The sequence below is a fragment of the Mercenaria mercenaria genome, chromosome 6 (genome assembly GCF_021730395.1).
Source record: "Mercenaria mercenaria strain notata chromosome 6, MADL_Memer_1, whole genome shotgun sequence".
NCBI classification, from domain to species: domain Eukaryota; kingdom Metazoa; phylum Mollusca; class Bivalvia; order Venerida; family Veneridae; genus Mercenaria; species Mercenaria mercenaria.
In genome coordinates, this window is record NC_069366.1 from 31,291,901 (window position 1) to 31,315,687 (window position 23,787).

Genomic DNA, 23,787 nt, shown 5'->3' on the forward strand with positions numbered 1-23,787 from the left:
AGCTGGAGTTGTCACTGGAGTGTTTAATGATGCCAATGTTGATGAAGATATTGGACAATAGTTTAAGTCTGTGTCAAATGTTTTTAGCAATATCATAGAAAGAGGTGAAGTGTGTCAACATATACCAAACAAAACATGGTATCTTGGAACTTTACACATCATCAACAAAACATTCACGTCCAAAATTTAGTCACAGACAATATCAACCAAACTTCAGGACAAGTGATTTAAGTTGGTATAAAATAAATCTGATATAAAGAAATCGTAAACTGACAATAGACAACTCACCAATAAACAGAGCTATAGACAATCCAATAGCAGACCACAGAGAGTACCTTCCTCCTACCCACTGAAGTCAAGAAGAAACAAGAATGATGTCAAAATTATAATTGAGCCTCGCCATGAGAAAACCAACATAATGCGTTTGCGACCAGCATGGATCCAGACCAGCCTGTGCATCCGCGCAGTCTGGTCAGAATCCATGCTGTTCGCTTTCAAAGCCTACTGCAATTAGAGAAACCGTTAGTGAACAGCATGGATCCTGACCAGACTGGGCAGATGCGCAGGCTGGTCTGGATCCATGCTGGATGCAAATGCACTATGTTGGTTTTCTCATGGTGTGGCTCATTTTACTTTAAATGAGTATATCCCTTCCTTTTATATCTTTAATGTTTTCATACTAAAAAACCTTAGATATGTAACATTGTCTATTTTCCAGAAGGAAAAGGCAGTGACATACCTCTATGGTAAACATGAAACAAAATCTAATGATAACAAAAGGTGACTTACATCCCAGAATTCAAACATGTTTGCTTCATCAATTCCAAATTCTTTCACCAATTTCTGAAAGCAATAAACACTAGTCAGCATTATCATTGAAATATAATTTTAGATTAAAAAATCAAAATTGAACAAAATTTAAACATTTCATTCATGAAAACACAGACTGTTCTACAGTATTTTTGGGATCGAGAGTCAGTTACGTTACTGAGCACTCATTCTCGCATACCAGAGGTCTACCATGGTTCCCCGATGAACCTCTGGCACATTTCGACGATATTTGTGGCTTGGTTACATTACAGGTAAAACGTTTCAGCCAATCAGCATCGTTTCGCGACAAATCGTAGCAAACCAATCAAAATTGTCCGTGAAAAGCGTGACAGCGTCCTTTCCAATATCGATGCCAACTTACGAGGAAAATTATTATTTCTTAAGGTAGATTTCTTTACATCGAATTACAGGAATAAATACTCATTAATCGCAATCAAGGAATATTGCCTTTATCTGCCGTTAGCAAGTACATTGCTTACATGTTGTTTTAAGTTTCAATTTGGCATGTCAAATAGCGGCAAACAATGATTGGCTGAAACTACTCCCGGTAATAATTACAAGTGCGCATGCACACCAAATAAACAATAGAAATAAACCAGAGGTTCGTCTCGGGATTTTGACGAACCTCTGATGGATGAGAATGCTGAGCACTGAAATCTTGCCTACAGTACAGAAGACTTACACATTCTTTCCCCTGAACATTAATAAGTATACCAACAAAGTTTGACTCGATACAGACAAGCCTTAAAAACGTTATATTACTTATCACATATACGAGGTCTGTCTGATTAAACTGTAAACATTGGGAATAACTGCAACAGTAACTGACATCAATTTACAAGATTTTCACAATCCTTTAATATAGTACTTAGCAATACACTCAGAAAATTACAATATGATATGTTTCCGAATTACGATCCCTTCCAACATGTTGCAGCTTCTTTAGAGTATTACTGTATATGAGTCACTGCGCATTTTATACAGAATCTGAAGACTATCCTGTGTGCCGCTGCATATTCCGATGGTGTCATTCTTTTTGTGTTTGCTCATGTGTAATCATGTAGACAGCACTGTTCAACAACTAATGATGTCACATATTTTAAATTTGACAGTGTAAAGTCAAAATGATAAAGATAATAAATGTGAACTTTTTATGTAAATATTGACAAAAACGGTTGCTTTTACAGTTTAACGATAGATAAAAAAACTCTATGCTGTTGCACCATAAACAGGTTCCACTATTCACATACATCAAATTTTAAATTTAATAACAAGAGCTGTCAGTTGACAGCACGCTTGACTATTCTTAGTGCTTGACAGTATAATATAAGCTATGAGTAAAACTTTAACATTACAATAAGCATATTCTAAGTCGAAAGGGGGCCATAATTCAGTCAAAATGCTTGATAGAGTTGTCTGCTCCTGTTTACAGAATGGGGTCATGATGGTAAACAAGTATGCAAAATATGAAAGCAGTATCTCAATGGACTTTGAAAATATTTGGGGTGGTACGCAAACTTTAACATTTGTGTGACGCTAACGCCGATGCCGGGGCGAGTAGGATAGTTCCCCTATTCTTCGAATAGTCGAGCTAAAAATGTAAGAATGCTAAAATGTCCAAGTCATGTATATAGAATTTACTTACCGCATTTGTCGACAGAGCCACAAAATGTTTGGCAACTGCACTAGTCTGTAAAAGGTAAATTTTTGGCATATTTTACCAATCTATAACTTATCATAAAATGGAACACATGAACTTCATGCCAAATAAATGCCAAAAATAAGACTTTATACACAAGATTTTATACATAGAGGATCTTACCTTAAGTGTCTTTTTCATATTGAATTTATCTTACAAGTGGAAAAACAGTAAAATAAAAGGTCATGCATATTCTCCATACTGGCATATCTCTATGTAACCAGTTTTAAAACCAACAGACTGACAGAAAGACTGGTGGGGGCAATCCCTAAGTCCCCAGTGATATCACATGTTCAACATGTGATAAATGATGATACTTGTTACACTAACCATTTTCTATAAAATGGCACAAGTTAACTGCAATACTGAGCTGTTTGAGGAAATCTCTCTTGACTGATTTAAATGAGAAAGGATTTGTACATGTATGTACACGTGTATGCAGTCTAAAATATTACCATATTACTTACTAAGTCTAAAGATGTTTCAAAGACATACAAGGGTCTACTTAATGAACATACACCATACTGTTACAACTTGCACAATCAAAATTCAGGATTTGATAGTTTATATATTTATGAGAACAAAATAATTTGAACTTACATTTCCTTTCATATGATCCAACAACCAGGCTTTTGCTGAATTGGCATTTGTTATTGTTTCTTGGGTTGTGAATGTCTGAAAATGATGTAAATACTGTGACATTTTCTTGTTACTGCCTGAAAATGATGTAAATACTAAGACATTTTCTTGTTAATGCTTGAAAATGAGTTTAATACAGTGACATTTTCTTGTTATTGCCTGAAAATGATGTAAATACTGTGACATTTTCTTGTTAATACTTGAAAATGAGTTTAATACAGTGACATTTTCTTGTTATTGCCTGAAAATGATGTACATACAGTGACATTTTCTTGTTATTGCCTGAAAATGATGTAAATACTGTGACATTTTCTTGTTATTGCCTGAAAATGATGTAAATACAGTGACATTTTCTTGTTAATGCTTGAAAATGATGTAAATACTGTGACATTTTCTTGTTATTGCCTGAAAATGATGTAAATACTAAGACATTTTCTTGTTAATGCTTGAAAATGATTTTAATACAGTGGCATTTTCTTGTTATTGCCTGAAAATGATGTAAATACTGTGACATTTTCTTGTTAATACTTGAAAATGATTTTAATACAGTGACATTTTCTTGTTATTGCCTGAAAATGATGTAAAAACTGTGACATTTTCTTGTTAAAGCAAAATCACACAAATGAAATACTAGAAGATTTAATGTAAAATTTCTTCAAGTGCTTCAATTGAATTTTCTCAGACAGCTGAAAACATAAACATTTTATTGGTACTATAAATGTTAGTAAAAAATTAAACTTTTTCTCCATAAAGGACATTTTATACTTACTGAATCTGAATTTATCAGCATGTTCTAAGTAAAAATCTGTCTCAAAGTCAGACAAAAACTGCATTTTCAATACTAAAAGTTCAGCAAGTTGAGGAGACTGTAGTCTCAACCTATTGACTAAAGACAAGTTGTTTTATCATTAACGAATAATGGTATGTGTGACGGTCGAATGCCTTCATGTGTACATTTAACAGCCAAATCTATTCTATATCCGGATGGTATCTACTTTACCTGAACTTATTTTCTATATTTACTGTTCTGTTTTCTCTTTCTCTCACAGTTTTTATTGCTCTTATATTGCATGACTTCTATGAAATAGATCTCAACAATTACCTCCACCTTTGAGGACACAAGATTCATGTGATTTGTTCATACCTTCATTTGACGAAACACATTTGGACTTTAAATACGTGAGTACTTATTTTTCTGCACTTACCTCAAACACTATAACAGTATAGCTTTTACATAAAATGTTTGCTAGACAGGTTCATCTAAGCAAAAAATAGCACTTCGATTTAGTCTTGGTCATCTGAATAGTGAAAGTATACATTTGCACCGTAGCTGTTGTGCTTCACTTGACTTACCTTGGAAGCTATGATGAACAGTGTAGTCTCTGGGTCAAGAAGTTTCAGAGTTTTAGCCATGTGTGTTCCATCTATATTCGATACAAAGTACACATTAGGTCCACACTGGAATGGCTGTAGGGCCTCTGTAACCATCAAGGGGCCCTGAAAACATTTGTTAATGAAACTGTATACAGTACCAAAGAAATACAATCACTCATTTGTTCTGCTTATCTTGAAGTAAGCACGTCTTTAAAGATTGCATTTAGCTGCAAGTTTATTTTCGCAATGTATCCTAGTAAAGAACATAACAATATACCACAGTGGTGTGGGAGACATGATTCCTACTCTAGTACCTTGATCTATTTGTAATATTTTTTGAAAATACCACATAAATTGTAGCTTAATTATCGAAATATCGACATGCGCAGAAAGCAAAGTACTGAAGATCACCGCATGTCAATGACATTACTGACGTCAGGAATTGGTATGTTTGTCAGTAAACAACAACAGATCGTAGCATTACATAACGAACTTTAATTCGTGAGGATGCCGCTATAGTTTTAACGGTTGGATGCTTTGTAATAACACCTCATTATAATTTCATATGAATAGGTGTTTTGTTCTGATGTCAATTCGTGATTGTCTTTGGCTGTTATTTATTGCTAAGAAAGAAATGTAATTTTGCCTGTGGCAAAATGTCGTCAGGGATGAACTTCGAAGTTATACGCGTTTAAAACGAAACAAACCTTGAAAATAATATTTATCCATGTAATCATGACTGAATTAGCTTACATCTTGATCTAATTTGTATAATAATACAACGTTGAATAAATGCACAATGGACGAAGTGACATTACTTTTGGATCAACCCTCGGACATACTTCTGAACTACATATAATACCAAGCAATTCTGTGAAGTTTCAACGAAACTCGGCCAGGAAATGCAGCTAAACAGACAGACAGAAGGATGAGGATAGAATAGTATTTGTGTTTATAACCTAAAAAACAGAGTAATAAAAAAACTAACAAGATCAGATCCTCCGATGCCGATGTTGACGACACTTTTGATTGCCTTTCCTGTATGACCTTTCCACTCTCCTTTCTGGACGGCAGTAGAGAATTCACGCATGTGTTTCAAAACACGATTTACATCAGGCATCACCTAAATAGAAAAACAAAATCAAACTCATCATCAGAATGATTCTAAATAGGAAAATAACTTTTGTCTTGCCAGGACTAAACAAAAGGACTAGTCTCCCTCAAACAGATTGCAGCATCTTGTTAAAATGCAAAACAGGGTTATGGAACCTGCACTGTGCATATCAGCTTATGACAGTGGACAAGTGTGTGAAGTTTCAATCCATTCCCATTTGTGAGTACTGAGATACCAGCTTACATACAAAACCTTAATCAAAAATTTTGTAAGTCGAAAAGGGGCATAATTTTGTAAAAATGCAAAGCAGAGTTATGGGACCTGTGCATTACATGTCATATCATGACAGTGAACAAGTATGTGAAGTTTCATTCCATTCCCATTAGTGGATACTGAGATACTAGCTTACATACAAAAACTTAACCAAACAAGAGCACCGTCTTGCGGGTGCTGACGCTCATCTGATTTTTTTTGTGTAATAGAAATATTGTCCTACCCATGATTTTCTAAGTCTAAAAAGGGCCATCATTCTTGCAAAAAGCAGGACAGAGTTATGTTTCTTGATGTACAGTGTCCACTTATGATGGTGAAAAACTGTTGCAAGTTTTAAAGCAATAGCTTTGATAGTTTATGAGAAAAGTTGACTTAAACATAATACTCAACCAAGAAAATGATTTTCTAAGTCCAGAAGGGGCAATAATTATTGCAAAAAGCAGGATGGAGTTATGTTGCTTGCTGTACAGGGTCAGCTTATGATGGTCAACAAGTGTTGCAAGTTTCAAAGCAATAGCTTTGATAGTTTAAGAGAAAAAGTTGACCTAAACATAACACTTAACCAAGAAATCTGATATTTTCTAAGTCCAAAAAGGGCCATAAATCTTGCAAAAAGCAGGACGGAGTTATGTTTCTTGCTGTACAGGGTCAACTTATGATGGTGAACAAGTGTTGCAAGTTTTAAAGCAATAGCTTTGATAGTTTAGGATAAAAGCTGACCTAAACATAAAACTTAACCAAGAAAACTGATTTACTAAGCCCAAAAGGGGCAATAAATCTTGCAAAAAGCAAGATGGAGTTATGTTTCTTGATGTACAGGGTCTGCTTATGATGGTGAACAAGTATTCCAAGTTTCAAAGCAATAGCTTTGATAGTTTAGGAGAAAAGTTGACCTAAACATAAAACTTAACCAAGAAATCTGATATTTTCTAAGTACAAAAGGGGCCATAAATCTTGCAAAAAGCAAGATGGAGTTATGTTTCTTGCTATACAGGGTCAGCTTATGATGGTGAACAAGTATTCCAAGTTTCAAAGCAATAACTTTGATAGTTTAGGAGAAAAGCTGACCTAAACATAAAACTTAACCAGGCAACGCGGACGCAGACGCAGACGCCGACGCCGACAACCGCTCAAGTGATGACAATAACTCATCATTTTTTTTCAAAAAATCAGATGAGCTAAAAATGCTAAAGTGGAAAAGGGGGCATAATTTTGAAAAAAAAAAAAGAAGGTAAAGTTATGGGACCTGCTTAGTGCATGTCAGATCATGACTGTGAACAAGTTTGTGAAGTTTCAATCCATTCCCATTAGTGAAAACTGAGATACCAGCTTACATACAAAACCTTATCCAAAAATTTCTAAGTCGAAAAAGGGGCATAATTTTGTAAAAAAGCAAAACAGAGTATTGAACCTGTGCAATGTAAGTCAGTTTATCACAGTGAATAAGTGTGTGAAGTTTCATTCCATTCCCACAAGTGGTTACTGAGATACCAGCTTACATACAAAAACTTAACCAAATCGGGACGCCGATATACAAAAACATAACCAAATAAGGACGCGGACGCCGATGCACGGGCAAGTCCAATAGCTCTACTATTCTTTGAATGGTCAAGCTAAAAATCTAAAGTAGAGTTTAAATTTTTTCTTAATTTCTTCATTGACTTGGTTTGAATTTAAGCTTGCATACATGCTAGATAGAGGTGAAAATTTCAAACTGCAAGCTGAGATTTTATAAACTTGTTACATGTATTTGATACCAATTATAAAATGAGGGGGGGGGGGGTCAAATCTTGTCTGGTGGGTGTAAAATAAAATTGTGACTTGAAAATCGGATAACAAGTAGCTCTACCGGTAAATACTACAAAATAACAAAAACCTTACATCTTTTCCATCTACCATGATGGGTGTATTCGACCTATTTCTCAAGGCGATATGTAGCACAGCTCTGTTCTCAGTGAAGTTGATTTTCTGGCCACTAAACATCGCATTTCTCATGTCATCAACCTTTCTCTCACGGGCCTGAAACAAAAACAGGCAAGTATAAAACTATTTCTACATTGAATTCTAGCTACAGTCTGGAAACTGGTTCAAGCACATTCATACTTTATATGGAAAATGGTGTTATAATATCAATTACAATTTAAAAATAGATCACATGATTGTCTTCTGCAAGGTTAAATTTATCTATTTATTTTGTTGGGTTTAATGTCGCACCAACACAATCATAGGTCATATGGCGACTTTCCAGCTTTGATGGTGGAGGAAGACCCCAGGTGCCCCTACGTGCATTATTTCACCACGAGCTGGCTCCTGGGTAGAACCACCGACCTTCCATAAGCCAGCTGGATGGCTTCCTCACATGAAGAATTCAACGCCCAATTAAGGCTCGAACCCACATCAATGAGTGGCAAGTGATTTGAAGCCAGTGACCTTAACCACTCGGCCATGGAGGTCCCTGCAAGGTTAAAGGTTAAGCTTCCCAAACTTTAATTTTTATCAGGGCCTTTTTCCCCGAAACTGATAAGAGGCCCTAACTTTCAGAATGGAAGAGTATGACCTGGGTAATTGGGAATTTCAAACAAGAGGGCCAAGATGGCCCTAGGTCGCTCACCTGAGAAACACACCATAATACACCGTAACAGTGTAAACATGTTTGACTTAGTGATTTCATGGAAAAAAATATTCTGACCAATCATCATTAAAATTGGAGCAAAAACAAGTATTTTATTTGATTTGACTTAGTGACCTAGTTTTTGACCCCAGATGACTGATATTCGAACTTGATCTAGATTTTATCAAGGCTATCATTCTGACCAAATTTCATGAAGATCAATTGAAAAATACAGCCTTTATTGCATACACAAAGTTTTTCTTTGATTTGACCTAGTGACCTACTTTCTGACCCCAGATGACCCATAATCAAACTTAACCTAGATTTTATCAAGGCAATCATTCTGACCAAATTTCATAAGGATCAACTGAAAAAGGCAGCCTCTATCGCATACACAAGGTTTTTCTTTGATTTAACCTAGTGACCTACTTTTTGACCCAAGATGACCCATATTCAAACTTGACCTGGATTTCATCAAGGCAATCATTCTGACCAAATTTCATAAAGTTCAACTGAAAAATACAGCCTCTATCACATACACAAGGTTTTTCTTTGATTTGACCTAGTGACCTAGTTTTTGACCCAAGATGACCCACTCTCGAACTTGACCTAGACTTCATCAAGGCAATCATTCTAACCAAATTTCATAAAGTTCAACTGAAAAATACAGCCTCTATCGCATACACAAGGTTTCTCTTTGATTTGACCTAGTGACCTAGTTTTTGACCCCAGATGACTCATTTTCGAACTCTGCCTAGATTTCATCAAGGTTATCATTCTGACCAAATTTCATGAAGATCAGTTGAAAAATACAGCCTCTATTGCATACACAAGCTAAATGTTGACAGAAAGACGACAGACGATGGGCGCCGGACATTGAGCAATCAGCATTGCTCAGGTGAGCTAAAAATTGATTAATGAAATAGTTTCATTTCCCAAGAAATTATTTTTTCACAAATGACTCTGACTTAATTGTGTACCATTCAGTACCATATAAGTCAACTGTTTAAGACTTATTAAACATTGGGAGAGCGTAAGAAATTTCTTTTAATTTGAAATGTAAATCTGCCAAAATTGGGTACGTATGAACCAATTTTGGACTAGGAAACTGCCAAAGTTTTGGCCTCTGTTAATGACGGGGAAAAAGGCTGTCATTAATGCTGAATACCAGCATCACACTCATGTACATCAATGTGAAAACATCCTCACAACCATTGGTTTTACAACCAAAACTTTTTGAGATACACACAGGACTTTTTGGTCCTTTAGGCATATTTTTGACTAAGTTAAGGGCTACAACTCTGGTCTTACTAAGTGAAATCCCAAACAAAACCCCAAGTATCAGCTTCATGTGGTGAATAACATGCCTGTAAAGTTTAAATGACTTTTTATATGACTTTCTATAACATATTTTGTGACATGGACAGATAGACAAAGGAAATTTGCAATTCTATGTGCACAACTCCTGCCCCTACAAAGTTCTCTCCCTAACAGTTTATACATCTTTTTCCATCTCCTTTTACATTATTTCCCTGTATTATAGAATCTTTCTAATAACGACATTTAACTAAAGAGGCCAAAGTGAGTTTGTCTCATATGGGTTTAATGCTGTACAACACAGTAAAACCTGCTTTAGCAGTCGCCTCTATCAAGCAGCCAACCTGTCTTAAGCAGTCAGTGTCTCATTTCCCAAAATGGTCATTCATTCTATAAAATACCTGCATTAAGCAGCCACTTTTTCCCACTCCCTTGGCTGGCTGCTTAAGACAGGTTTTACTGCAATGAGTGTTTCTGGATTTCTATGCATGCCTTCAAAAAGTAAATCACAAATTAAAATAAATCAGGGGTAGAAGGCTAATGACATTGTAAACACTGTCTTGCCAGCTCAGGGATCAATCAACCAACCTCCCACTTTGGAACATGAAAGAAAAAAGCCTTGATTTCAAAACAAGCATTGAGCATTAACTATTTCTAGTTTGTACTAGTTAATTTCAGCTTGATTGGGATGAAGGCTTCAAGCTTATTTGAACCACACATGAGTCAGCTTTCTGTAAAAAAACCAGTACTGGTGTCATATGAAAAGGTGTGTTCACAACTCATGGGGCTTGAACCCATGATGCCTGCATCAACGGCCCGACACCTTAACCACTAGACCCCTGCTTCTATTCTGCAGTTGCTAAATGATACCGTTTCACTTGAAATTGTTAAAATCCAACTATAAATATGTAAAATTACCAGAGCAAAGAGTCGCTTCATGACATCATCATTGATAAGATTCTTGGAGTAGTCCAGCAAGAGATCCCCATCTTTACCATTTAACTTTATACTGAAAATATAAAAAAAAATCTTAAAATGCAAAGTTAGTCTGACAACTGCAAAAACAAGAGCTGTGCTCATCTATACAACAGTCTTGTCAGTTGAATGAATATAAAAGTTGAAAAACGGGGCATTATTTTGTAAAAATACAAGGTAGAGTTACAGAACCTGTGCACTGCTTATCAGATCATGTGTGTGAAGTTTCAATCCTTTCCAATCAGTGGGTACTGCTTTAATCCCCTTGTGTCTTATAACTGTACTGAATGCAAATATACAGCTGTTTTTAAATATAAAAAAAAATGATGAAACTAGACCCTTTTTCATATGATGTGGTGATAAATTATAGCCCCCACCCCCCCTTTCCCCTGCTTATTTTACATGTAGGTTAACTGGTAGAACACTTAAAATGTCTACAATTGATTTTATATTATAATAATAATGAAAGGCCATCTGCATTTGTTATTTACAATATATTATGTTTTGTCACAACATCACGACTTGTATAAACATTCATGCAACAGCTGTAAGAGCAGTATATCCTGTCTCAGATCAATACTTGGCCCTGCTTTCATTTACGTATTCAAAATGCAATTCTCAGCATGAGATTGTCTTAAAACTGTCTAGATTTTTCTCTGCTGAGAAATTTCTCAGCTTCAACTAAACTTTTTCTTGAGATTTCTTATGTCTTGAGATTTTTCTTGAGCTGAGATTTTTACTTGAGAATGATAGTGAAAGCGAAGCCTGGGCTAAAAATAATGAGGCAAATGCCTGACGATATCAAGAAACAGGAAGTACTGACAAGCTGAGATAACTTGAACAAATGTACTACATAACAATAAAATAACCAATATGACAAAGTTTCGTAAGGCTTTCAGAAAATGAAAAGAAGAGCATTTAGGACTCTGCTGATACTAAGAACACCAAAGAACAACTGTTACAGTAGTAAAGTGGTTTTATGACCACCTCGAATCACAAAAATGAGCCCTTTGCTTGATTTTGAAAACAAAAAAATGACTTACAGTGTTCCAGCTAGCATTTGAAAAGGGCAGGGTGGAGGTGAAAAAAGAGGTAACTTCGAGCCGCAAAGCGGCAAGTAGGGGCAGGGTGTGAGTCTTAGATAAGCTTCTTGTCAATTTCTCCCTAAAAATGTACCCAAAATTAGAAGGTCAAAATGTACCCTCAGGGAGATTAAATCTTATTACATTTTCACCGCAAGTATTTGAACAAAAGCTGTCACATGAGACAGAGTACTCAACTATTTCGATGCTGGATAGTGAAACTGGGCACATCTGAGGAAGCTGGAGCTGTCACTGGAGTGTTTAATGACTCCAACAAGAATGAAGATATTGGACAACAGCTTAAGTCTGTGTCAAAAGTATTAAGTAACAAGGGCCATGTTAGATAAATATGGCCAATCCCCCCGCCAGGCATATTATAATTGAAGGCTAAAGTTCCTGGCAAGTTAGTGTCTGAAAGTATTAATTTTGGGGAAAGCTTTGAAGAACCGTTTAGTTGTGGTCCGCATCAGGGGTTTTAAAGATGTGGAAGAAAGAATAAGTCAGTGGTGAGGTGGTTTACTGCTAAATTTTATTAATTTTCATGAACAGTATAGCTATGATGTTTTTCTATATGGCTACTGTAAAAAGAAGGAATGGAAAGCTTACAGGGAACAAGAGTGCCAGAATGTCACAATAAACGCCCGTCACAGCAAATTTCTTTACTCTAGCAGCTGTATTTGCAAATGGAATTTTAATTTTGTGGTTGTTTAGTAATCATTATAAGTCTTTTGTTTTTCTAAGTCAAAAAAAAATTCTTACCAGGTAGAGATATCTTAAAATACACCTAAAATTGGAAAGTAACATCCATGTTGTACCACAGAAAAGTGGTCTTGTTTTTTCCCTATTATAAAAATGTTACAATATAAGTTATTTATAGTAACAACTAAGGGAAGTTAAGTACACACAAAAATCTTTACCAGGTAGAGATTGGTCAAAATACACCTCAAAATTGGATGTAGCATGCATGTTGTACTACAGAAAAGTGGTCTTGATTTTTCCCTATGACTAGTAATGAAAAGGTTACAACAAAAGCTATTTAAAGTAACAACAAAGGGAAGTAATTCTAAAGAAGGGAACTGCACAAGACACTTCTTCTCATGATGGTGTATAACTGTGCCAAGTTACATCAAAATCCCTCCATGCATGAAGAAGAAATGCTTCGCACAAAGTCATTCTTGTATCTGACCTTTGGCCTCTAAGTGTGACCTTGACCTTAGACCTAGGGACCTGGATCTTGCGCATGACACTCTGTCTCGTGGTGGTGAACATTTGTGCCAATTAATTTTAAAATCCCTTCATTGATGGCAGAGTTATGGACTGGACAAGAAACAGACCATGTTAATCATTAACCTCTAAGTGTGACCTTGACCTTAGGGCTAGGGGTCTGGATTTTGTGCATGACATGTTGTCTCATTATGGCAAACATTTATGAGTTATATCAAAATCCCTCTATGCATGAAGAAGAAATGCTCCAGACAAGGTTTTCATTCTTGTATCCTTTGACCTCTAAGTGTGACCTTGACCTTAGACCTAGGGACCTGGTTCTTGCGCATGACACTCCGCCTCGTGGTGGTGAACATGTGTGCCAAGATATATCAAAATCCCTCCATGCATGAAAAAGATATGCTCTGGACAATTTTTTTAAAAGAAAATATGATAAAGGGGAATAACTCAAAAAATAGGCAAGGTAGAGTTATTGTACTTGCACACTGCACTTCCTCCCCATGTGTTCTATCAGTGTTTTTTAAGTTTGAAGAAAATCCCTCCAGTACTTTTGGAGTTATGCTCTGGACAAAACTTTTTAAGAAAATAAGATAAGGGGAATTACTCAAAAAATAGGCAAGGTAGAGTTATTGTTCTTGCACACTGCACTTTCTCCCAATGTGTTCTATCAGTGTATGAAGTTTGAAGAAAATCCCTCCAGTACTTTTGGAGTTATGCTCCGAACAAATTTTTTTAAGAAAATAAGATAAAGGGGAATAACTCAAAAAATGGGCAAGGTAGAATTATTGTTCTTGCACACTGCACTTTCTCCCAATGTGTTCTATCAGTGTATGAAGTTTGAAGAAAATCCCTTCAGTACTTTTGGAGTTATGCTCCAGACAAAATTTATTAAGAAAATAAGATAAGGGGAATTACTCAAAAAATAGGCAAGGTAGAGTTATTGTTCTTGCACACTGCACTTTCTCCCAATGTGTTTTATCAGTGTATGAAGTTTGAAGAAAATCCCTCCAGTACTTTTGGAGTTATGCTCCGGACAAATTTTTTTAAGAAAATAAGATAAAGGGGAATAACTCAAAAAATGGGCAGCAGAGAATTTGTGACAGATCTCACCGGCGGCAAGTCGGAGAATCCAATGCCTGTTGTTGAAAATGAAAATACGCTAGCTGACAAATTTGCTGACTTTTTCATGGAAAAGATTCAGAAAATACGGGACAGCTTAAAAGATTTTGAAAACTATAAACCATCAATGAGAAATGTGCCGGAATTTGGAAAATTTGATGAACTTAGTGAGGATGAAGTTAGAAAACTCATAAACCAGTTACAAACAAAGTCGTGTGAAATTGATGTTATTCCAACAAAAGTGTTGAAGTCATATTTAAACGAGCTCCTCCCAATTATAACTAGACTAGTGAATCTTTCATTGACTCAAGGAGTCTTCCCAGTGCAGTGGAAACAGGCAATAGTTAGACCTCTGATAAAGAAAGCTGGTCTCGAACTTATATTCTCAAACTATAGGCCAGTGAGCAACTTATCATTCTTGTCCAAATTGATAGAGAAAGCAGCACTGTATTTACTTAATAAACATGTAAATGAACATAATCTCCTTCCAAAAAATCAGTCCGCATACAGGCAACATCATTCGTGCGAATCGGCTTTATTGAGACTTATCAATGACATCTTGGATGCTATGGAACATCAAGAAGTGACTGCATTGATAGCATTAGACCTTAGTGCAGCTTTTGATACGGTAGATCGCGATATTCTTTTGGACGTTTTGAAATGTCAGTATGGTGTCTCTGGTGTTGCATTGGACTGGTTGAACTCATATCTGAGGCCACGGAGCTGCCGCGTGAGTGTGAATCAAACAGTGTCATCAGCACGTGAGCTTACGTGTAGTGTCCCCCAGGGAAGCTGTTTAGGGCCGTGGCTCTATCTCACGTACGCAGGAACGATTTTTGACATTGTTCCCCCGTCCATTTCCGTCTTTGGCTTTGCCGACGACCACACCGCAAGCACACGTTTTAAGCCCGAACCATCCATCGAGGCTAAATCCATTGGTGAACTAGAGGAGTTTGCTACAGATTCAAATGAGTGGATGAACAGTAACAAACTAAAAATGAATTCCTCAAAAACTGAACATATTGCCTTTGGAAGTGCCCCTCAGTTGAATAAGTTAAACATTCACGAGATAGATATTTGTGGTGATAAAATCAAGAGACAGAGTAACGTCAGATATTTGGGGGCCTATTTGGACGAAACTTTAACTTTCAAAGAGCATATAAAAATAAAGTGTAGAACGGCAATGCTGAATTTTTTCCGAATCAAAAACATTCGCAAATATCTGACTCAGGATGCAACTGAAACCTTAGTGCTATCGCTGGTTATTTCGCATTTAGACTACTGTAATGTTATTTTATACGGTATTTCTGATTGTGACATCGCAAAACTGCAACGCATTCAAAATATGTGTGCGAAGTTAGTTCTGAATCGTAGAAGAAGAGACAGTTCTAAGCAGGCACTCTACGATTTGCACTGGCTGCCGATCAAAGCCAGAATAAACTTTAAGATCTTGACGTACATGTTCAATTGCCATGTTGGAAATGCGCCTGCATATTTGATTGAACTCTTAACACCGAAAATCCCCCAGCGCTCCCTCAGATCCTCGGAGTCATCAGTTGACTGTTACATCGTCCCTTTCAACAAGCGAAAAACCTTTAGTGATAGAAGCTTTAGTACTATAGGGCCAAAGTTGTGGAACAATTTGCCGTTGAACATCAGACAAAGTTCTTCAATTGACTGCTTTAGGAAAAAGTTGAAAACGCATTTCTTCAGAGACTACTTTGCATTATTCTAAGTTTTGACTGAGTTTTAAACAGTGATGCTGGTGACAGTGATAGAAATTTAATGTTTGTCTGTGATAATTGTATGTTGGTAATATTTTAAAATATAGTATTATCATTGACTTTAAATTAATAATTGCTATTTTGATTCGTTTTAATTAATCTTATTTAAAATATTTTATATTAAATATTTTATTTCAACTTGTATTGTAAAACGCCATTGAATATGTTTTAAATGTAGAAATAGGCGTTTAAGCAAATAAACCAGTTTCAGTTTCAGTTTCAAGGTAGAATTATTGTTCTTGCACACTGCACTTTCTCCCAATGTGTTCTATCAGTGTATGAAGTTTGAAGAAAATCCCTCCAGTACTTTTGGAGTTATGCTCCGGACAAATTTTTTAAGAAAATAAGATAAGGGGAATTACTCAAAAAATAGGCAAGGTAGAGTTATTGTTCTTGCACACTGCACTTTCTCCCAATGTGTTCTATCAGTGTATGAAGTTTGAAGAAAATCCCTCCAGTACTTTTGGAGTTATGCTCTGGACAAAATTTTTTAAGAAAATAAGATAAGGGGAATTACTCAAAAAATAGGCAAGGTAGAGTTATTGTTCTTGCACACTGCACTTCCTCCCAATGTGTTCTATCAGTGTATGAAGTTTGAAGAAAATCCCTACAGTACTTTTGGAGTTATGCTCCGGACAAAGATCGTTGCGGACACACGGACGGACGGACGGAGAGCATTTCTAATATCCCCTTCGCCTTTGGCGGGGGGATAAAATAAGAGAGATAAAGATAAAGTGTATCAAAACATTTTAAATAAGTATAAATCTAAACAAAAAGGAGGATAATTCATGAAATATTGGTGCAAGAGTGATTTTTGCACCTTGTGTCATATGATGCTGGGTGATGATGTGGAATAACAACTTCAAGTTTGAATAAAATCCATTTAGTAATAACTGAGATACATGTATAGAGAAAATGCATCAAAATTAACCTGAAATTGTAAGTAAAAGGGGAGGCAAGTTTGAATAAAATCCATTTAGTCCAATGTGACCTTGACCTTTGACCTACTGACCTCAAAGTCAAAAGGCGTCATCTGCTGGTCATGATCAACCTCCCTATCAACTTTCCTGATCCTAGGCCCAAGTGTTCCCGAGTTATCATCCAGAAACAGTTAACCTGCTCTGGGTCACTGTGACCTTGACCTTTAACCTACTGACCTTAATATCAGTAGGGACATCGGCTGGTCATGACTAACCCCCCTATAAAGTTCGTGATCCTAGGTCAAAGCTTTCTCAAGTTATCGCCCGAAAACAAGTTTAACTGTTCTGAGTCACTGTAACCTTAAAATCAATAGAGGTCATCTGCTGGTCATGACCAACCTCCCTATCAACTTTCATGATCCTAGACCCAAGATTTCTTTAGTTATCATCTGGAAACCATTTAACTGTTCCAGGTCACTGTGACCTTGACCTTTGACCTGCTGACCTCAAAATCAATAGGGGTCATCTGCTGGTGATGACCAACCTCCCTATCAACTTTCATGACCCTAGGCCAATGTTCTTGAGTTACCATCCGGAAACGGTTTAACTGTTCTGGGTCACTGTGACCTTGGACTTTGACATACTAACCTCAAAATCAATAGGGGTCATCTGCTGGTCATGACCAACTTCCCTATCAACTTTTATGACCCTAGATATAAGCATCCTTGAGGTATCATCCAGAAACCGTTTAATTGTCCTGGGTCACTGTGTTCTGACCTCAAAATCAATAGGGGTCATCTGCTGGTCATGACCAACCTCCCTATCAACTTCCATAACCCTAGGCCAAAGTGTTCTTGAGTTATCATCCGGAAACGGATTGGTCTATGGACCGACCGACATCTGCAGAACAATATACCCCTCCTTCTTCGAAGGGGGGCATAATAAATGAGATAGAGTGAAAGTGCATCAAAACTTTACCTGAAATTCTAAGTAAAAGGGGGCATAATTCATGAAATGTAGGTACCAGAGTTATGAACCTTGTGTAAGGTGATAAGGTGGAACAACCATTTTAATAAGTTTGAATCAAATCCATTTAGTAATAACTGAAATGGAGTGAAAGTGCATTAAAACTTTAACCTGAAATTCTAAGTGAAAAGGGGGATAATTCATGAAATATTGTGTGAGATTTATGGCCCTTGTGGGGTTGTGCCAGCATGCCCACTCATTTTTAAAGTTGAGGGTACATGTACCCCCTGCTTTTGCAAAATAGGGGTACACTTCAAAATTTGGGGGTACACTACATGGCAGATCTGAAAATTTTCTATTTAACTACTGAAATTTGTATATTACATGTTTTTTTTTTGTTTGTTTTTTGTTGTTGTTTTTTTTTTTTTTTTCATACAGAACTCTTATGGGTGGGGTATAACAGATGAGATAATTTTAGAAAATGTAAAATGTTTTTCCAAAGTTAAGATAGGAAATTCTGAATCAAAAGACCCCTCCCTATATTATACTAAATATAAATACGTTTTCAGCAAGGTTCATGTATTCCCAATTTCGTGAACGGAACACGATTCGTCCGAAATAACATACAGTCAACTGAAGACTGGTAAAATTCGTCCATCAATAATAAATGCCAAAACTATTACAGATATGCAATGTGTATCAAAATTGCAGTTAAATATCGAAAAATAAAATACTGTTAACCTTTTGCCGAGTTTATTAAAGCTAAAATGCCTTTTTGCGTTTCGTATCCATTCTTTTTTGCACACGACCCGTGTGACGTCCGACTAAAACATTTACCAAACCCCTCTATACAGCTGACAATTACGCCGAGAATTCGGTGATGGAAACGAAATTATAACGTTCGTTGACCGGATCTGCGTTTTAGACCATACCAAACAATTGGCAAGTGCGCGATGAAATAAACAGCGATTTTGCAGCTGAACTGGAGTTCCGAATCTCTGCGTGCATGTACCCCCAACAAGTGATTTTTATGCGTGCATTTGATATTTTGTACGTGATTCACGTACTGCAGTGCGTGAATGGGCATGCTGTGTGCCATGTGATGTGGGTGATGATGAGGAATAAGTATTTTAAGTTTGAAACAAATCCATCAAGTTATTACAGAGATAAAGAGAAAGTGCATCAAAACTTGTGCAAGCCCCAACCCTGAATCAGTTTAAACAGGGTGTGACCAAACTTGTACACAATGCTTTTAACATGATATACCTGTTTTTAAACTGCTTTTATCTGTAAATCCTTCTTGTTTTTAACACTATCAACTGTATTTATACTGCAATACACACCGTGTATTATTTTTATTCTCCTATCCAATCTACTTTTTAACTTCTTGTACAGGCGCGCAGCTGCACATAATACTCGCAGAGAGGAGCGCTGCAGTATAAATAGATAGATAGATAGATAAACTTTAACCAAAGTGCGGACACGGAAGGACGCCGACGCTGGGTCGAGTAGGACAGCTCTCCATACTTCGTATAGTCAAGCTAAAAAGGAGCTGATTTTTGGCTAGACACTTTCGTTAACTTATGGTAACCAGAACATTTTGGGTGTGTTTTAACCAGATATGTATTCACTTCCTTGTAAGTGAAAAGACATTGGCTGACAGTTGGCATGGCAGGTGTGTATAAGGGGAGGACCCGACCACTAAGCTTCAGACCTACCTGAACTTGTTGAATCTTTCCGGATCAGACTTGAACATCTCAAGCATGTTGAGTTTGCCTCCATTTTTATTATAATATTCCTGCAATTCACACCATGATGATTCCTTTGTTAACGACTGTGCCATTTTGGTTGTTACTATTTAATTTCTGCAAAACAGGATATAATTTGTAACTCGAGTCAGCTTCAACCTTCGGTGAGAACGTCCTTCACCTTCCCAAGGTTTTATTGGTTGAAATCAGTATAAGAACAATATTCTGGGGGGACGAAAAGTGCGAAATTCATTTTCGTGAAAATAACAAAATGTGTAAGATGATAAGCTTTCTGTGGACGCATTGGTCGAGAGCGAGGACGCATTGGTCGAGAGGGCTAAGACGCTTTCCTACGGAGGTGAAGGCCCCGGGTTCGATTCCTGGCTACTCCCATTGCGGTGTGTCTCAAAACTTCAGAGTATACCTAGAAAATTCAGCAAATAAAAAAGATAGGGACATGTGCTTCATTTTTTGCTAGACTGATTTGAAAAGTTTGGACCTCATGCAATATTTCATAATGGAAGTCTATGGGAAAATCATAACTTTGATAACGTTTTTGCAAATAGAATTTTTTCTACACTGTAGATTTTAATGAAACTTCCTACTGTTGTTAATAAACATATTGACTATAATTTGTTGAAATAAAATGTATAGGTCCGTGTGCTTATTTTTGAGATATTTGACCATGACTAAAGTAAACCGGACATTTCACGCTAATTTTAACACATTATTTTGAATTTTTTAACGTGGCGTATGTTTTGATATCATATTTTGACCTTAGAAATATAACAACTTTGCTACTGTAATAAATTTACTCACAGGTTTCAATTAATTTATAAATTGATTTTTATTTCCGTACGCCGAATCCAGGCTTTATTCTATGTTTTCCGGATAAATAACGTTACGCCATCACTTCCGGTTTTTCAAACGTGCAGAACTACCTTAAGTAAAAAGTGTTTCTCACACTTCTAATTGGTAGTTAAAAAAAGTTTAGCCTTGAAGTTAATTGTGTACTTTTTTTGTAGAATCTTGACACAAAATATTAAGCTTAACCAAACAGATTTTGTAAATGTTTTAAGAATGAATGCTGGTACATTTTGTCAAGTTCAGATATGTTTTTAGGTGTATTTATTATTACAGTATTCTAATCAATAACCCATTTAAACATATTGTGAATTTTAATTGATCACCTTAGAATTAATTGTCAAATATTGTAAAGGAAGAAACATTATACATTAAAAATGATGATTAAAAAGTGTTTGTCAATTCATTTTGTGTCAGTGATTACATTTTATTAGTCCAAATAATTGTACTCACAAGTTGAATATAATTATATTTTTAACTGGTCGATACCCCCTCCTTTAGGTAGACAATATAAAATATCATAAAATAAATTTGGTCTACCCAAGGTCATTATTTAAGACTATACATTTTATAAAATAATAGTGATATTTTTTTAAGAAATTATGAAATGTATAGTGTGAAAGATAATATACATATATTTAAGACATTTTTTTTGTCTGTTTAAAAATGGATCTCATTGCTATGTTGCTGTCAGAGAAGAATCATGCAATTCTCAAAAATCATGCTGTCTTAAATACATGTATATATCATCTTTCACATTCCTTAATTCCAGTCCAAGCAAGTGTCACTGATTGATAGAAATGGCACAAGTATGCATCATTTCTCACATTCCAGAGATGCTAGTATGTTTAGCAATTAATAATTCCACTATATCACATGCCTATATAATTTTTATTCAAATATATCATTAAAAAACTTAAAGAAGGAAAAGAAAATCGTTTTAGAGCGCCCAAAGATTTTTTGTCCGCCAATGAGGAAGCTACTGACTGCCCTTGGAATACATTAACCAATGGCATATCGTTTTCTCCACCGGAAATGGACACATCATCAACTACGCATGGAAACTCTTCGGCTCTGAATGAAACGCCAAAATCTCTGTCATTACTTGAGAATGCACCATCCCACATCTGTTCCAGGTTTATCACTCGACAATTTTGAAAGTGTAACTGAGTCAGTTATTCCGCCAAAGGATAGTGCTATAAGTGGCATAATAATCCACTTAGGGACAAACGGTATAAGAAGGCATGAGAAAAACAAAGTTGCAGAAAAAGCAAAACGTGCTCTTGTTTTAGCCAGAAGAAAGCAGCATAAATGCCCTGTAGCTTACTCCAGCATTATGCCTAGAATAGGCAGTAGCGCTGCAGTCAAGCGTATGAATTCTGACGCAAAATATGTCAACAAAAAAATCCTTGATTACTGTAAAGGCAATGTTTTTCATTATTTAGACAATGATGACATTTTCCTAAAAAACAATAAGCCAATACATTCTTTGTATGATGCTGGAGATCCTACAGGTATACATATTTCCAACGAGGGTGCTGATCAACTGTATTCAAACATGACAGCGTTTCTCATTGACGGAATGTCGGATGAGGATGTTGTATACACTTATGAATTGTTACACTTCAATGTCATTTTTTCAGTATTTCTTAAACATTTCACTTGGAGATATGAAATTATATGTTTTCCATTTTATTTATGATGTAATTTTATTGCCTGCATTACTATGTATGATTGTATTGATAATGATTTATTTATTGTAAGGCTGATATAGGCGGCTCCCTATCATGTCATCAACGGGGAAAATAAATGGGGTAACCCCTTTCGAGGGCGCCTGAAAAAAAAAATAGAACTAACACTTTCTAGCTTATGTTCATTTTTTTATTTATAAAATTTACCTTTACCTTTATTGATTTTATATATTATTTAACTAACCGCATGAATACAAACTTCAAACGAAAATTAAATGATCTTGCACCAATAATAAGGAAATATTTATAAACAGCAAATATAATTTACCTGTGTCCAATAAGTTTATAAAAGCAAATAAGGTATAAAGTATAAACGATACATTCTTTATCTGCATCTTTATGTCTTAACTTTTATGATCCGGTCTAATTAGGTGACATCATCGAAATTTCAAACAAGTTCAATGTTATGGTTTTTTTTTTTTTTTTTTTTTTTTTTTTTTTTATTAGCATAATCGACATATATATGCCTTTGGCTAATGAACAGTATACAGTTCTTTCAAATCATGCGTAAAAATAATTTGTAATCAAGATTTCAAACCCTTAACAAATAAATTTCCTTCAAATATTTACATATATTCCATTGGACTTTTTTCTTAGCAGATGACAACAAATTGTCAAACATTTTCAGATTTGGCCACGATGTTTTTGGCAAATATTTTGAACGTAAGTTTTTATATTTAGGACAAGTCAATAACACATGATACTCAGATTCTATAACATTTAAATTACAATTTTGACATATTCTTTGATTCCTAGCTATACCACTATACCTTCCAGTTTCAATAGCTAAGCAATGTGAAGACATTCTAAAACAACTGAGTAATTTTCTTAAGTAATCATTATCAACATTTGTGAGATATGGTTCAAACATAAACAGCGTTTTAAATCTTGAATAATATTCTAGTTTTGGCATGTTTGTAATACTACCATGCCATTCCTGTATAAACTGGTCTCTTAACCGTTTTTGTAGCATTGGAAAATAGTTAATATTTGGCGCTATATGGTTCCATAAATATCCATATCCTAATTGTTCTAAAAGAGTTTTAACATATTTGGGCCAGTTTGTACATCGGGGAGAATTGACATTGTTACATTGGTCTCTAAAAATATCAGTCATGATAGAATCTGGATTATTTACAAGCTTTAACCAATATTTTATGGTCTTGATCACAAAAGTGACCTATGTTTTATCACGCCAGTTGCATAATAGTTACGTAATAATTTCCTGTATATTACTTAAAACATCAATCAAAGATAGGTAGGTAGGTAGGTATGGCCGGACGAACGGACGGACAGACAGACAGATAAATAGATAGATTCGTGAATATATATATGTCATGTATAGTATACAAACATTACAAATATCACATTATGAACAACACCATAACAAGCAAACATTCAATTTTATCACAAAAATAGCTATATGTTTTATCTCTTGATATAAACGACAGCTATTTGAAGCAAAACTCCTTTGACAGATAAAATAAAAGAAAAAA

General features: G+C 35.6%; 1 protein-coding gene across 1 annotated transcript in view; it reads right to left on the reverse strand.

Moving 5' to 3' along the window:
- Positions 1-19,868, reverse strand: part of LOC123549257 (glucose-6-phosphate isomerase-like) — a 31,530-nt gene extending 11,662 nt beyond the window's left edge. Inside the window, exons 1-9 of the mRNA XM_053545535.1 lie at positions 19,647-19,868; positions 10,777-10,867; positions 7,812-7,949; positions 5,532-5,666; positions 4,523-4,666; positions 3,131-3,205; positions 2,477-2,521; positions 790-843; positions 289-349 (exon numbers count right to left, since the gene is read on the reverse strand). Of these exons, the coding sequence (XP_053401510.1) occupies positions 289-349; positions 790-843; positions 2,477-2,521; positions 3,131-3,205; positions 4,523-4,666; positions 5,532-5,666; positions 7,812-7,949; positions 10,777-10,867; positions 19,647-19,771 (868 nt within the window). The 5' untranslated portion in view covers positions 19,772-19,868. The remainder of the gene's footprint in view (positions 1-288; positions 350-789; positions 844-2,476; positions 2,522-3,130; positions 3,206-4,522; positions 4,667-5,531; positions 5,667-7,811; positions 7,950-10,776; positions 10,868-19,646) is intronic.
- Between the last annotated feature and the right edge of the window lie 3,919 nt (positions 19,869-23,787).